The following is a 17155-nucleotide window of genomic DNA, read 5'->3' as shown; positions in this document are numbered from 1 at the left end:
TCTTTGGGAGAATAGGCCTACCTCAGAGGATTGACTCAAAAATCAATGAGTTAATATATGTAAAATGTCTGATATTGAACCTGGAATATGAGTGCTATAGAAATTTTTGCTGTTATTGTCATTATTGAGCCAAGGATGACCCTGAAATGTAATGGGATGACTAGCCCATCTAAATGACCCCTGCCCCCCTTTCTCAGACCACAACAGCAGCCTCAAAAGACAAACCACCAGAAGGGCAGTTTGGTCTGAGAAGTTCTTTACTGGAACCAGGAACCTCTTCTTCCCACACTAGGGAGCCAGCCCCAATATGTGACCTTCTCTGCCCAATATCTCAGTGACAGGAAGGGGACAACAGGTCCAGCAAGAATCTTGTAGATAAAACAAAGCATTTAGAGGAGAGTTGCAGAAGCCATGGTCACAGTGACCTTGTGTTGGCCCTAGTTCAAGCTATGGACTGGGCAGTGGTAAAGATGGACTACGTAATTCCCAGGGACTCACAACCAAAGATGTGTTCCTCATACATTAACTAGTTACACTCTAAATGTATTAGGTTTTGTCATTACGATTTAATGGTTAAGAAAAAGGATGTAACAAAGCATTTGTCTTCCAGTTGAGCATAGACTTCTGGCTCTCAGTTATCTATTACTTGTGTCCTCCACTCCCGATATACCTGTGAGAGGACTAAAAGAATTAAGAGAATGGGCCGTAGTTATAGTCAAGGACAATCTGGGCTCTGGTTAAGGGATAAGTAATATGTATTTTCTCTTTGTGTCGCTGGTGTGCCTAGGGGTCAGATCTACCAACAATGGTTTCTCAACTCAGTTTCAAGAACAGTTGGCCAACTGGTCAGAAGAGGTCATCATCATAGGCAAGTGAAGCATGACAAGCTCTGTCTGGTTTGAAGTCTATCTTTGTAAAGGATATCAAAACTGATAATTGGATAAGGCAGAAGCTAAAGTTGATCGTGCCTGCTGTGTGCTAGAAACTGTGCTATGTTTTAATGAGACAACTGTAACACCTCCTGGTCGTTCTTCTAATGTGGGACCATTAGTCATTGAAAGTATGTCTGAATTTGGAACCAAGGACATCCTTGTGAACGTAAAAGCTTTGATCAAGGTAGAAGCGTTTACTGAGTGGAGCCTTCAAAAAGAAACATGAAACAGAAGGCCTGTTCACTGATTTTATCCTTGTTTTTCTGTGACTCACATGAGCAATAAGGAAGTCTGGAAGAGTCCTGTGTATGGTTCCCAGCGAGTTTCATTTTCAGAGATCTTTAGAATCTTATAAGATCACATTGTCTAACTCTGTGTGTCCAGCCCTGGCATTTCCTATGAGCTAGGAAATAGACGCCCATAGAAATATCCCAGAGTAGGCATCAGTGGCAGAACCAGAGCAAGAAGCAGAGTTTCCTGACCCAAACTGCCTGCTTTCCCAGATTCCATTTTCCCTACAAATCGGCAGGGCACAAACATACACAAATAGCTGAATGGACATATCCACCACTTGGCAAGATCTCAAAGTCAAAGCATTAAGGGCCTGCAGGGCCATCTAAAGCATCTGAGATCACTGGAACAAAAAGTTCAGGTTATATGAGGAAAGCCTATTGCTTAAGCTGAGTAATCTCAATAGATTGGCATCTACAAAACGCCCCATGTGGGAAACAACATCAGTCCACTATCAAAATTCAATATGAATCTAAAATTAGACACACTAAAAAAAAAAAAAGTAAATCCTGAAACCCAACAGATGGTGTTGGGTGGAGGCAGGAGTTCTGACGTCAACCAATGAGGAAACTGGCTTTGTTTGGTGAATGGGTTCGATGGCTTGGACCTCTGGTTTTAGATTTTAAGGTGAAACTTTGTATTTAAATTCGATCCTTGTGTACCCATCGGACTGTGAGCAAAGAACACCTCAGAAGTGTGCAGGTCACTGAACCTGACTGGCAGCGATCTAAGTTCACGTTTCTCATCAGGTCAGGGTTACCCCATCCATATTTTCTAGACATGGAGCCCTCTACTTTCTTCACAAGCAGGCTGGCCTTTTGGATGCACAGGGGATGTCACATGGCCTGTGGTGATTCCTCCTTCAGAAGTGCTCTCCTACTGCCCCTGGACACGTGGGGTTACTGACACAGCCTCCCTACCAGTACCTCTGCGGTCCCTTTCTCCTCCTCATCCATGCACATGGAACTGCCAACACTGTGCTTTCTAATCCTCACTTCCCCTAAGACCTCCAAGGAGCCCTTTACCACGAGAATAATCCCAAAGTCCTTGTGTTGTAAGAACTCCACAGAGCTGCCAGAGTTCCTCATGAACGTATCTTTCTCATGCCCTCCCACTGCAGGCCTCCTGCTCCAGCATACTCATTGTCTGTATACTGAGGGGTCTGTTTCTGCAAACCCCTCCTTCCCTATAGCTCCCTGTGCTCTGCTCCTCACCCTCCACCCAGCAACCCCCACAGGGCACATCTGTCACCCCCCCCCCCCCCCCCGTTCCCCAGTGGCCCTTCTCTCTCACAGGAGGTAAGGGTGGGGACCGTTGATCTGAGTCCCAGGCATGGCGCTTAGATAGCTGTGGGAGCCTGGCCACACTCCCACGCTGCTGAGCACCCTGACCTGCTCCTCATCTGCCCAAAAAGAGAGCCCCGGCACCATGTCCCATAAAACTTGTATAAGATTCATTAGGTCAGTTCTTGCACGAGGCTTGCTGCATAGTAGGTGCTCATTAAGTATAAGCCTCTCCTCCTTCTCATCACACGCTGGCTTTATTCTCAGTCACTGATTGATGTATATTATATCTCCCCTCCTTGAAGAGAAGAGTCACACTCTCTGCTATCTGCTAATTGTACCTGATAAGGTGCTGGCACAAAGCAGACCCTCGTGACCAACTTTCTCCTATTAGAGTAGCATCATATCCTAGTCACCTTCTATCTACTTCCCCCTCACTCTCTCTCTCAATCCTTCTCTCTGGTGGGAAACCTTTCTCAGCCAGCCAAACTGGTTTATACACATGCTTCTAGGTATTGTTTTCTCCAAACCCTTCTATTAATCATCCAACCAACTTAGAGACAGCACTCACAGAGAATCCGAGAGAGAATCTGCTTCCAAAAATTCCATCTCTATCTAAATCTCAGGAATGTGCCTGTTTTAACAATGGAAAGACATTTGTAATGGAAGCCTTCAGGCGCTGCTGCTGTATATACACATCAGATTATATGTGGGTAGGTAAAAATCATCAAGGTTTCCTCCAGACTCATGGAAGTTACAGCAGTTTTAAATGGTGGGTTTTTTTTTTTTTTTAAGTGAAATTCTTTCTTCAGATAATATCTTTCTTGGAATACTAATGTGTGAAGCAGTTTAAAATGGGGGAGTGAAGATCCTCTTGCCACAGCACACCCAGGGTCTGTGTATCCAGATGCATATTCACATGCACGCACACACATAGCACCTCCACAAAACCGACTTGAAAACCTACAGCTTAGAGGGATATGCAAATAGGGGTGCCTGGGAGGCTCAGTCTGTTAAGTCTCTGACTCTGGATTTTGGCTCAGCTCATGATCTCAGGGTTGTGAGATCAAGCCCCACTTTGGCCTCCACACCGGGCATGGAGCCTGCTTAAGATTCTCTCTGCCCCTCTCCCTTTGCCATACCCCCTTCTCTCCCACTCTAAAAAAAAAAAAAAAAAGAATATGAAAATAGTTCAGGAGAATGCCTAAGTCTATTCCTTAATGGTGATGAGTATTCACTAGATGTACATCTATACGTATCTACGTGTCAAGGGAGTATAAATCTGGTCAACCATATGTCAGTGTCAAATAGATTATTTACAATTTGTACTCAAGTTTATGTACAGGGAAACAAATATGAAGAGGCTGTTCTGTGGCAGAGAGACCAAAGCCATTTCTGGGCAGTGCATTCTGGTCCACTTACTGCTAGCATTAGCTCCACAAGAAGCCAAGCATGGACTGGCAACCTGCAACGCCCAGATGCAGCATTTTTCTACAAGAGGCCCTCACATATTGTAGAAACCTTAGAAATCATTTGATCGAAGAATATTTTAGTGACAACAGGAATAGTTACACCGTATCCTCCGGTAAAAAAAACTTCATCCTATAGAGTATGACACCAAGCTTGTAAATACAGATGTATAAACAGGTAAGTACTTTTAAACTCGAAACACATCAAAATGTTACTAGTCATTAGAATCATTCTTATTTTCTTGACCTTTACTCGATTTTCCAAATTTCCTACAGTGAACAAAAATCCTTTGTGATAAAAAAAGTTAAACATTATTTTTTAAAAGCCAAGGACAACAATTTCTGAAAAGAAAACAAAGCAATGAGTTCTGGGCAGTAGCTGCAGGCCAGCACTTTCCACATTGTGGTGTAATGACCACTTTCCAGTGAGGCTTCAAGAAGTTCCACGAGGCCAGGAAACCTAACTACCTCGTTTACCACTAACTCCCTCAGCAGGTAGCATGGTACCATGACACCCACAGTGGGTGCTCAGTAAGTGATGGCCGGGTGGACAAGTGTGAGGACCTCATCCTACCCCAGTCCATTCTGGATATACAGATAGTCCCTAACTTCCAACTGTTCAATTTAGGACTTTTTTGATTTACAATGATGTGAAAGCAATACACATTCAGCAGAAACCATACTTCTAATTTTGACCTTTTCCCAGGCTAGTGGTACGTGGCACTCTCTTTGGAGCTGGGCAATGGTAGTGAGCCCCACCCAGTTCCCAGTTAGCCACACGATCACGAGGGCCAACGACCCACGTACTTTTAACAAATCAGTAGCCATACAACCATTCTGTTTTTCACTTCAGTACAATATTCAGTCAACCACAGGAGATATTCACCAGTTTATTGTAAAATAGGTTTCTGTTAGATGACTTTGCCCAACCGCAGGCTAAAGTGAGTGTTCTGAGCATGTTTAAGGTTGGCTGGGCTAGCTAACCTATCATGTTTGGTAGGTTAGGTGTATTAAATGCACTTTCTTTTTTTAAAGATTTTATTTATTCATGAGAGACACATTGAGAGTGAGGCAGAGACAGGCAGAAGGAGAAGCAGGCTCCTCTCAGGGAGCCTGATGTGGGACTCGATACCCGGATTCACACCTGAGCCGAAAGCAGATACTTAACCATTGAGCCACCGAGGCATCCCTTAACTGTATTTTTGACTTAGGATTATATTCAACTTATGATGGGTTTGTCAGGACATTACTTAAGTAGAGAAAGATCTGTTATTCCTGAGCCCATGTCCTGTTTCTCCTCCCTTCTCTCTTGCACTTCCAGAAAACAGACACATTTCCAGAAATAGTCTGATGGATCCTGCTACCGTTGCCAGCTTAGAGAGCACTGTTTTTTTTTTTTTTTTTTTTAATTCCAATCTCACTGAGTCCAAGTAAAACAGAGCTGTCGTCCATGAACCCTTTCTCCTGTGTGTGATAGCAAATGGAGACTGGGGAGAGGGGTTTGGAGACGAGGCTATCTGAGGTAGAGAATCTGAACAGCAGGAAGGAGCTTGGACAGCATAATGTGTGAACAGAGCTGCTGGGAAATCTCCATTCCAATCTAAATTCTATTATAGTCAAGTGGTAAGGCCTTGCTGGGCCTCCGTTTCCCACCTGGAAGAGACGGTGACCGTACTTGCCTCACAGAAACATGTTTAGAAACACGTGCAGTGGCTGATATAAGTGAAGGTATTGTGAAGAGCAACCGTCCTATCACATGCAAGGTTTCCTCGGAGGCAAAGAGGCAACAGCATCGTAGGTTAAGAGCCAACACACATACTGCTCTATCCTGGGGCGCGTGAACATTCATGAACGCTATAACCTTTTGTTTCGCCAGGCAGAAGGCATCCCGGTGTGCTTCAAGACCTGAGTCAGATCCTTCTCCTCGCTGAAGCCCTGATGGATTATGGAAACTCTTATCTCCTCTGACTGGCTGGGGCATGCCCGGCCTGTCCACACATAGACACATCCTACCCCGCCCCCCCACACACTCTTCATTCTGTCTCTCTTCTCCATTCCTCCCCCTCCCTGCCTCCCTCCCTTGCTCGCTCGCTCTCATCCCCCACAGCTCTCTATAGGCTGCAGACCACCCCTCCTCAAGAGGATAGTTTATCCCTCCCAATAGTTTGATTTGATAGCATCTTGACTTCCAGGTGGCTGCCTGACCCACAGACCAATTCATGGTGCTGAACATGTGAGTCTACTCTTGGGAGGCACCAGATCCAGTCAAAACTCCTCCAGCCTCTTCCACACTGGGCTGTTTCAGATGACAGGCTCTAGTAGGCGGAGTGCTTCATTCAATGGTTTCTTAGCTCTTTTAGACTTAATCTGACATAGTCATCTCCTTCAAAAAAATTGACCAATGGTCACATTTTTCACTTTGTTTTTTGCTTTTGTGTTCGCTGTCCTGCAGAGTTAATGATCAAAACAAACATCAGAGCTCCTTGCAACTATAAATTGTCCCTACACTGCCAACACCCCGTTTCTGTAGTTCTCGCCCCACACTCACACATATTATTAAAACTCATTTGAAAAATGTCTCCAGTTGCTTTTTAAGGATTTTTCCATTCTGCATTTCCCCCAGGGCAGCGAGGGAGGCTGGCCAAGGGAGATTCTCTAGGAGTTCACCCTCTGTTTCCTTTATAGCAGCTGAGAGAGGCACAGCCCTCCAGGAGCTAGCTTCCCAGGCCTGGCGGGAAATGCCAAATGGTGGGGGATGGGGATGATGAGGTAGAGACTAATATTTTTAAAGAGAAAAAATCATGGATGAAATTACTCAAGACAAGTTTTATGGGAGCCAGTCGGAAACAATGATTTCACAATGGGGATCACACACAGAATCTAAAAATGCCTGAGAATTTTATTTCCTTTAACTACAAAAACAAAAACAAAAACAAAAAGCAAAAACAAGCCCATCACTCAGTGGCTCTCCCATTCCTACTGTTCTGCGGGTGAGAGAGAAGCATGAAAAGGCAGTTTCCGAAGTCGCTCGTTGCCCTAAGCCCTGACTTTGACCAAGCCCATAACCTGTAGAGCCTGGCAGGGTGCCTGGCCCAGTGAAGCAGGTTCACAGTCCAGTAGACTCTTGAACAATGTAGCAGATGGGGCACCAAGGCCCCATGGTCAAAAATCCCCATGTAACTTTTGACTCCCCCCAAAGCTTTACCTATCGTCTACTGTTGAACAGAAGCCTTACTGAGAACAATAGTCCATTAACACATATTTTATAGGTTCTATTATATATTGTACTCTTATAATAAAGTAAGCTAGAGGAAAGAAAATGTCATTAAGAAAACCGTAAGGAAGAGAAGATATGTTTACAGTCCTGTACTCTCTCAAAAATAACCCACATATAAATGGACCAGCCCGAACCCATGTGGACTGAGGGTCAACTGTATTTCCATCCCCTCTACCAATCATCTGATCCCATAGGTGCAGGAATTTCCTTCTTCATCTCCCAAACACCCTCCACTGCCTCTCCTTCCTTGCTGTTGTTCAGCCACTATCATTTGCTTTTCTTCCTTCCAGATCCTTCAGAGAATGATCAGGGTACATGAACCAATGGCAAGTAGTACTGGCACAGAAAAGGCCAAATCATCCTTGAACCATACCTTCAGCAGGCTGTGGGGACCAGACCTAATTCATGACTTGACATCATGACTGGCACCAATAGGTTTACACAGTCATTGCCAGTGGTCACATGGCACCACCCCCACTTCACACACATCTAAGTCCCGTCAGGCAACCTGTGTAGTGTATGGCCTGAAGAAGCTATGTGCAAACCAGCAGAAGGTTCTCAAAGCATGTTTCTATGGGGGCCCTTTCTTCCTACACCTTGAAAAACAAAGGCTCACCTAAAAATGATTAAACCCGACTTAGCATTATTGCTGCTTCGTGTATCATAAAATAAAAGTCAAAGAAATCTTAATAGGATTGCAATTGGATCTCAGATTCCTTAATCATGTATTAGTCTTAGTTGAAACCAGGTTCAGGGTAACTCAGGAGTTGTCCTTTCTTTTCAGGAAAAATGAAACTAAAGCAGGACTGAGCTATGGCTACTGAACCTGGCTCCCATTCCCAGCCCAGACTGACCCAATCCTCCCCTCCTCAAAGTCTGGCTTGAGTTTTCAACCCACTCAAAAGTCCAAGAGCATCTCTCCTCTGAGTCCTCTTGGTTTGAACACCCCATGCCATGCTGTTTGCTGCCGTTTACTTACAGAAGGAGTATAAACTCCCCATCACTTATGGAGCAAACCCCTCCACTTTTTGCTGATAAGCCCAGAGCCAGCACCTACCTCACAGTCAGGTGAATGACTCTTTAAAACCATGACGACTGCTTGTCATAGGATAAGTCACATTTTCTAGAAGTTTGGGCTTTATAAAATGATATTTCATAAGACTGCTTTTATAGTAAGTTAAAGTCCTTTGGTAAGGTTAAAATGTGATTCACTTTTGAAAAATTAGATGAACATACACCTGTTGTGTAAAGTGGGGTGTCCTATGGTTCTACCAAATAATGGTGGCATGGGAGGTGGAGCAAAGGTTCTCCTATAACAGTGGCTGATATTGGCCTGAGAAAAAGAGTTAGTGAATCTCTAAACTACTAAAATCCCTTCTCTCCCAACCCTGTTCTCCAGCCCTCCAAACCCTAATATCTCCATGTCAGTTTCGTTATGGCTCCATCATAAAGGAAATTCATGGTGTTACTCAACACCATTTTGTGCTCCAAAAGCTGCCATACAATTAGAACCTTAGCCTTGGTGTTCTATAATACACCAAAGAGAACATTGCTGACATGGAAGACTTCCATTCCCACATTCATTCACCAAGAGGTGTAGGAAAGCTGACCCTCCATGGTGGCTCCCCAAGGATATTGGACCTCTTGGCAATGTGTCCAAAGAAAAAACTCCAGTGTATATCCCTACACAGGAAACCACCTCAGATAGTGAAAGAGAGGGCTACCTGCTAGAGGTAGGGGAATAGGGGGAAAAAGGTCCCCCCCAGAGGGGACACTGTGCTGGGTCAGGCAAGAGAGAGTATGGGTGTGATATCAGAGCATGGTTCCACTGGACTGGGAGTTCCAGAGATCAGATGCCAAGTCCGTCTTGGCTAAAACAGAGTGTCTTAGGGGCAAAAGACTTCGACTCCTCTGAATCTGATTTTCTCACTGGTGCAAAAAGTATGGAAAGAAGAACGTTGATCATATGATCATGCTGGGCTCTGCATATGTGCTCATACATGCACAGACCCGTAAATATTATGCATTACATAAAACATGCCAAAAAAAAAAAAAAAGATTGTCAATGAGTCCTGTACTTGTTTGGAAAAGGGATATTCAGATTTTCAGAAGGTACTTCTTATTCTCCTGAGAGATCAGAGGGATAGGAAAAATGCCATTAGATCGCTTTCACAGGGTGTAATAGGTGGTAGTATGGGTGGAGCTTAAGATAAAGTAATTGGGAAATGCTAGTTAAATAAAGGCAATCTCCGCCCTGCCCCCCCTGCAATTCTCCTCAAGGACTTTAATAAGAAAGTGTATGTTGAGAAAGTCTAAAAGAGATCAGATTGCAATTTCCCAAACTATGGGCCAGAGTCTTTTATGCTTAGAGTTTCCCAAGTGATGAAGATTCAGAGAAATACCCTTTGAGAAGCGTACCAGAGACTGTAAATTCCCTGAGGTCAGAGACTGGGCCTTGCTTACCAATGTAACTCCACACCTGGTACGTGGGGAGAATTCAATTAAATATAATAAAATAAAAATTTGCCAAATGACCAAACGAGTAATTGTTGAATTCAAAGTGAAAGATGTTATTGCAGTGACATAGAAGTGGGAGTATGCCAAAGGGCAAGGGACTGTCTCTCCATGATGGCACCCTTCATTGTCTGGGCTCCAGATGGGCACAGGAAAGTTTCAGGTCAGGTTGCCTATGCCTTCTCAGGAAGATAAGAGCTACAGGCACCATAAGGCATCCTCAAAGACTTTAATTTTTTTCCCCCAAAAGGGATAATAAATTAAGAGCTTCATGAAGAATTTTAGCATTTCTCTTCTTTACTAAGAATAAGTTTTAAAAAATCAATTATGATATTCACAGGTCAGACTCCATAATGCAGTTGCAGATTATTTTCATTTCTTTACTGCCACCTTCTGGTTCCCAGGCTCCTACATGGTAAATTTACAATCACATATTTATATTTCGCCAGGGCATTGTAAGCACTTGTCCACATCTCTTGCCTCCTGTGACATTACACAAGTCAGGAGTGGTTAGGGTGGCCTCAACTCCTTTCATTTGAAGGCAACAGAGAACATTAAGTGATTTGCCTAATGATAGAAAGTTAGGAGTAGAGCAAGGACTAATGATGACACCTGTTGGTTTTTCCAAGGAGCAAACACTGGATTTAGCCATTTGGTTTTGTCCAGCTACATCTGCAAAGAGTTCTAGTGCCCTCTCATCCCTCCACATGCACAACCTTGAATGGAAAATTCCATCCCCTTAAAAAAAGAGTATGCTGTTCAAATACGCCTGATCTTTTCAAGGGTAAAATCTGTTCCATTTTACAAGGCCTATGAGAAAAGAATATAGAAGATCTATCTAGAGGGTGTATAATTGATTTTCTTTTTATCAAGATGCCATCACATCACACAGTACTACCCCAAGATGGCGGCCCACCAGCTTCTTCCTAGACATACCTTGGTCTGAAAGCAGCAATAGAGTTGGGTTAGGTATGGGTGTTTCCGCGCCAGCGCCAAAATCCTCTTCTCTGTCATCGTGCAGTCTACGTCATCATCCTGGAGGATGACATCCTTCTTTAAGACCTTCACAGCATATACTTCATCTTTGCCTTTCAGCTCTGCCAACATCACCTGCAATAGACCCAAACCACTCCATCAATCTATACACAAGTGGAATCAAAAGAAAAGACACAAGTCAATACCAAATGCTTTAAAAACTAACTTTTTTCCCCTTCATTTTGAATAGGATAACATTAAAAAATGTTTAGAAAAAATGTCCATCCTAATACAGGTTCTCTAACTCATTTATTTATGTTTAACCTCTAGCAAAGGGCCACTGCAAAATAAAAAGTTCAACACATATCTGTTAAATAATTCATATGTTCATATATATTTGTCATACTCGCAATTATAGTATTGCACAAATAATATTTAACTGACATTAATAAGATGATAAGATTAATAAGATCTACATTGTCAGCATCATTATCAAGGTTGCTTACACACAACTGAAGTAAACATATTATGATTTATTTAACTATTTAACTCATATTAGGCACTTAAGCAAAAGCTGATTATTAAATGCTATAGAAATAAATTGGATTGTTTTTGTGATTATTTCTTCCTTTCTTTCTTTTTCTTTTTGGAAAATATCCTTAAGCTAGAAAGTCTTAGAAGTAGATTATAAGGTTAAATATTTTGCACATTTCTTTCAAATGGATGTACAATATAATCTGCCACTAGGGATGTAGAGATGTTTTAGTTTCATGGCAATGTACTCACATTGGGTGTTTTCACTTAAAAAGTGTTTTTGCTCATATAACAGGTGCAGAATATAAACTCAATGCTGTTTTAACTTGCAATGAAATTTTTAAAAAATTTTTCCTTACATTGTATTTGTGTGAACCATCAGTTTTATATGCAAGACAACTTTGTCTAGTTCTACCTACATTTCCCTATGAATTTGTATGAGTTTGGTATATAAAGACACATTTTGCTTTCTGCAGAGTTTTGTCTAAGCCTGGTTTATGATTTTCTGTTCGATAGCAAACAGGATCACTTGTCCTTATGTAGCTAAATCTGTCACGCTTGCCTTCGTGGTTCTTTTATCATGAAAAAAAAAATCACATTCCCAGTTGTCGCTGGGAATGTGATTCCTTCTACAGAAAGCAAACTCACAGTTCTATTATCTTCAAGTTTTCCTATCATTTGATATTTTTGCACTAATTTCTCCATGACATGACAAGTCTTTCTCCTTTTAAACACTCAAGTCCTACATCCAGTATTCCAGGGTGAGCTGCCAGGGCTCAAGAGCAATAATGCAGAAGCTTCAAGAGGGAATTCAGGGCACTAACTGAGGACGTTTCATTGCCCACACGTAATGCAAAATCTTGAAAACTGGCTCAAATATTGGCTGTGATTTTTCTTAAGAAACAACCTATATGCTCCAGAGCCATCCAAGTTCCCATCCTGCCCACATAGTATGGAGACCTGAAAACCCTGAGCCTGCTTGTTTCCCTTGAATCTTGTTCAAAATTAAGCTCACTCACAATCTGGGGTTACACCTGGGACCAGGGCACTGGGGCCGGTTTCTTATTTACGCAGTCTGTGAAGAATGTGATTGCTTCAGCACCTGCATTTAAGTATGCTCCTCCAGTTACCTTCCTGCAACCGCAATCTCAGGATGAGATGGGGCAGGTGAGGCAGGTGAGGCAGGGGGAGGCAGGCCCATACCCTGGAGGCTTCCAGAGCCATTCTGTTCAGTGAGCAGCAGAGTAGCTGGCTGAAGGGCAGGCTGCTGCTTTCCAGAGTCCTGGACATGTGAGGGCACGTGACTTGGGAGCCGCTGGGCTCAGTTGCTGGGCCCCGGAGGACGGCATGGAAAGGCACCTCCCAGCGACTCTAATCTTTGCAGAGCACAAGGGAATATTCAGGGATCTCAGCTGAAATGATAGCCAGCATTCTGGGCCCTCTGCCCTTCCATCTTCTTTCTAAAATCAACAGGGATTATATCCCCACGTCACTGTGCCATTGGCATGCTGCTTGGTCACCATGAAAGCCCCATGGCCACACGTGGCACATATACCTCATACGGCTCTGCTCGTCTCCATGTGGGGAAGGGAAGGGAGAGCAGTACCAAGGGCAAGATCCAAGACATGAGATGATTACTCTCATTTCTTGCCACGTGTGGAGGATAAACAGCATTTAGTAAGTGCCAGAAAAGTCAGTTAAATAGCATTTAACTTCCAAGATAATATATGCTCAGATTTGTTTTCAGCTCTAAGTTCACGGAGGGCAGATTCCAGAGTTCATTCTCAAAGTCTCTGTCATGAATTAAAGCCAGAATTTCAGATGGATCTCTGAAGAAGGGAAGAAATAAAGTGCTACTATCACAGATAACGGGATACCAAGCATACATAAAGCAATTTAAACTTTCCCAAGGGCTTTCTTTCTTTCTTTTTTTTTTTTTTTAACCCAAGACCTCACTTGATGCCTGTGTCCCCATTTGGCAAATGAGAACACTGGAGTCCCAAAGAATTGAAGTGACTACCTTGAAGTCCTTCAGCTAATTAGCAGCAGATCCCAGGCTCCCACCTGCGTGGCTGCAGGCCTTTTCCACCGAACAAGGAAGGAAGCCACGACAAGACCAGGCTGAAATGCTCACAGCTTAATCTTAGATCAGACAGATGAGGCAACGCCACGGGGCAGAGAAAGTCAGCGGTTGTACCCACGCACGCCACAGACCTTGCCAAAGCTGCCTTTGCCCAGCACCTTGATGAAGGTGAACTCATCCAGACCCAGGCGCTTGGCCTGGCCCTGCCGCACTTCGCCATTCTCGCCGGGGCTCGCCAGCTGGCCATCGCCGCATGCTGCTGCCCTGTGCTCCTCCCCTCGGTTGTCAAAGGACAAGGCCTTCCGGATGTTGTTTTCAAGTTCTTTTATTTCTAGGGCCAAGGGTGACAAGATCTCACATTAGTGCATACCCTCAAGATCCCTTCCCACTAGGACTCAGCACTCAGACCGCCCCCCCCCCAACCCCCACCACGAGGTCTCAGCCCGCTTCGGATTCTTCATAGCAACAGATCCGGCATGGGCCTTCACACGGTCCATCGTTTGCTCTACATGCTTCCATTGGCACCTAACATACAGCAGGGGCTGGGTATGCAAAGAGGAGGAGGACACAGCTCCCACTGGCCAACACCTTCAGATTACACAGAAACCCACGGCCCTCTCTCTAAAAGCCCCCTTTGGCTAGTGGCTTGTCCTGTTATTCTAGGTGTAGTGCAGGAATGCTGGCCTTCTCTGGAACCCTGCAGAGTCTCAAAGACAACAGGCACCCTTTGAGTTCCCTTTGAAAAGTAGAACAATGACTCATCAAGAATAGTCATCACGGTAATCATTGGTCATGTAACTGTATAGAAGCCTTTGGAAAGACTGGGAAGCCTTTGACTTCTAAAGGATTTTACTTGGCCCTATTGTTGCATTTATTTTAATACCCATCTCCCACAAGGTTCTTAAACAAGATGAGCCACTGGCTTATCATTAACTCTAGATGAGTTCCCGAGAGTGACATGTTGCAAATTTATCTCAGACGGGGCAGGGATTCCTCGGTACTATTTCACAACCACGGGGCAGTCTTGTGCCCCTGCGGAGCATGTGACCTAAACTACCTGGCGGTGATAACACTGGATGACCCTTGACCTTTCCTGTTTGAGCAAGCTCTATTGTTAGCTATTCATTCACCAAGACACACACGCCTCAACGCAGAACTGGGCACCACAAGCATAATCCAATTTTAAGAGATGCTCATGAATACTGGGATGCTAGAAGGGGAACACAATCCATTAACCCTTGGGAATCAGAATCAGGTGCTGCTTGACATAAAGAGATCTTCAGCTTCTTTTCAGAAGGACGGAGGCCCATAAGAGCTTGCTCCAGGAAGGGAGATCTTTCCTAGATCTGCTGGGGCAGAGGGGAAGGAGGGGTAAGGAAGGCTCCTGAGTCCAAGGCTCTCCCCTTGCCAATTCAGCCATTTCCTATCACTCATTCCCTACGGAGTATAAACTCTAGTCTCAGCAAACAGCTAAAAGTCTCAGTTTCCAAGGCAAACTATTAAATGGATTTGGGAAAACAGAACTTGGGCGTTTAGGGATTCCAAAGCTTGAAGAAAAAGTCATTCTGTGTATTCTTACAAGGGAAGGAAGAGAATCGGTGTATTATCTTGGTGCTGTATCAATTCTGTGTCTTGCTAAGAGGGCCTTTGCGTCTCTGTGCCCACACCACTGCTGGCTAATACTGGTGTGTGTGCTGAGCAGAGACACACAGGTAATAGGTCTGGGCAGCATGCCAGGCAGGAGCCAGGCCTAGAAGCTACATTCTACCTCACTCTCACTGGGGTGTCTACCATATAACGCTGTCTCCTTGAAGTTCTCGAAGGAAGACTCAGCACTACAAAGGGACACATGAAAACACCCATGTGGATTCCAGGATGATACCTGCAAGTTTGGAGGACCCAGCATCACACCATTGGATTATGAACGGGTCAAATCGTTTTTGCAATGAGGCAGAGAAGAAATCTAATCAGAGCAGTAAGAAGAGGGACTCAGGCCAATTACTCTGTGGCCCTGCAGCTATTTTGTTTACTCCTGGGTAAGCTGAAGTGGGTCACCACAATGACCCTCAGGGAGGGTCTGATGGCGCTGATTAGGAGACTGGGCTCCCGAAGCCAGAAGGGGTAAGGTCTCGCCCTCATCACTGACTTAGTTCCAGGCCTTTGGATAGAACTTTTGGACTTTCTGATCTTCCATTCCCACCCTGTGTCACAGGGACAGGGATGGAGCAGCGAGACAGAGTTGGTGTGAGCATAAGATTTAGATACTGAACACAAAGGGGGCACTCCTGTCACGCATGCAACGATGGTTATGTTATCCCTGCTCTGCAAAAGCAGCACACATCCCTCTCCAGGGACATCTGGTCATCAGAGGGGAAGGTTTTCAATGTGCTGGTCTCCCCTCAGCATTCTGGAATGCCTGCGGAATTCAGTGACTTTGACTACGTTAAGCATATTCTTATAAGAAAGAAGGGCACATCCTCAGCTGAGCTTTAGGAAGGGGTCAGGCCTAGAGCTGGCTTCCTCCCTCTTCTTAGTCTGTTCTTGGGCTCTGAGCTTCTGTCCCTGCCTGTCCATAGGCCACAGCAGGAGGCGAGCCCCTCCCCCAACCCTTGCCCTGCTCTCAGGTTTTGGGGTGATGATCAGAGTCAGGAAGGAAGGAAGGGAGTGGTGGCGTGCAGCTGAGTGGCACAGTGGATGGAATGACAGGTATGGGAGCAGGCTGTGGGGCACTTTCCTATACTTGGAGCCCTGGAAAGAGGTGAGGGTAAAGAAAGAACCACATCATCACCTGCTCTTTCTCTCTTGCCCTGGGGCCTGGTCAGGGTTTAATAGCTATTTAAGAGTCTCTCCCTCAAGACAGCCTTGCAGAGAGAAAGAGCAGCTAAGGAGTAAAGAGAGGGTGTCTGAAGCCCTTCCTGGGCGGTCGTTCTGGCTAACAAGGCCATTCTTGGGTAGAGAGGCCTCAACCTCCTCAGTGCTCCCGATGACATTGCTCAGAGGAAAGCAGATCTGAGGGCCTCACCCTGGTCACAAGGGGAGGTGGGGGCTGACTTGGATCGATCTTCCTCAGATGGCGAGCTTCCAGAAGTGGGCTGCGGGGACTCGGCGCCGGCAATGAGCTAGAGAGAGGGAGAGAAAGAGGGAAGACGTGAGAAGGGAGGTGGGAGCTTCCCTGAGACCAGAAGCATGGGGCTGCTGCGCGGAGCAAGGGCTGTAGGAGGGGTCCAGGCTACGAAGCAGCACCTGCTGAACTGATATTCTGAGAGCAGACTCCGCTTTCATTAGACAGTTAAAGGGGGACTGTACCGGGTGCTATATGGAAGCGGCGAGTCTCTATATCATACGCCAGAATCTAATATTACACTGAATGTTAACTAACTGGAACAAAAATTAGAGAGAGAGAGAGAGAGACTGCAGTTTGTTTCATTTTCATTCTATCCAACCACAACCGACCTGTCTAAGCAAAGCACAACTGTCCCCCTTCCATAGAAACCTCCCTCACCTATGCAAGCAACGCAAGTTACCGCACCCAAAGCAACTCAACACTTGTTTCTAACACCTGTTGGGCACTTATCCATCATCTTGTTCAGCTGTATTTAGTTAATGGCATCTGCATGTGGATACTGTGTGGGGCTCTCAGGTAGACTATAGTCTCTTTGAAGGTAAGACTATCCAGTATTTGTGTTGCTCCTGGTGCCTTGCACAAAATGATACCTTTAGTAGGAGCTCAATAAATATTTTTAGATGTATTGATATTGGTTGGCAAATTTTAATAGAGCACCCCCCAGGGAAGCCTA

General features: G+C 44.8%; 1 protein-coding gene across 3 annotated transcripts in view; it reads right to left on the bottom strand.

Moving 5' to 3' along the window:
* Positions 1-17155, bottom strand: part of PRKCE (protein kinase C epsilon) — a 487671-nt gene that overhangs the window by 139896 nt on the left and 330620 nt on the right. For all 3 annotated transcript variants that reach the window (XM_072768229.1, XM_072768231.1, XM_072768230.1), the window contains exons 8-10: positions 16381-16477; positions 13490-13689; positions 10703-10876 (exon numbers count right to left, since the gene is read on the bottom strand). In XM_072768229.1, the coding sequence (XP_072624330.1) occupies positions 10703-10876; positions 13490-13689; positions 16381-16477 (471 nt within the window). The remainder of the gene's footprint in view (positions 1-10702; positions 10877-13489; positions 13690-16380; positions 16478-17155) is intronic.

The sequence above is a fragment of the Canis lupus genome, chromosome 11, assembly GCF_048164855.1.
Source record: "Canis lupus baileyi chromosome 11, mCanLup2.hap1, whole genome shotgun sequence".
NCBI classification, from domain to species: Eukaryota; Metazoa; Chordata; class Mammalia; order Carnivora; family Canidae; genus Canis; species Canis lupus.
Note: the sequence above shows the minus strand (reverse complement) of the source record. Positions and strands in the feature narration are given on the sequence as shown.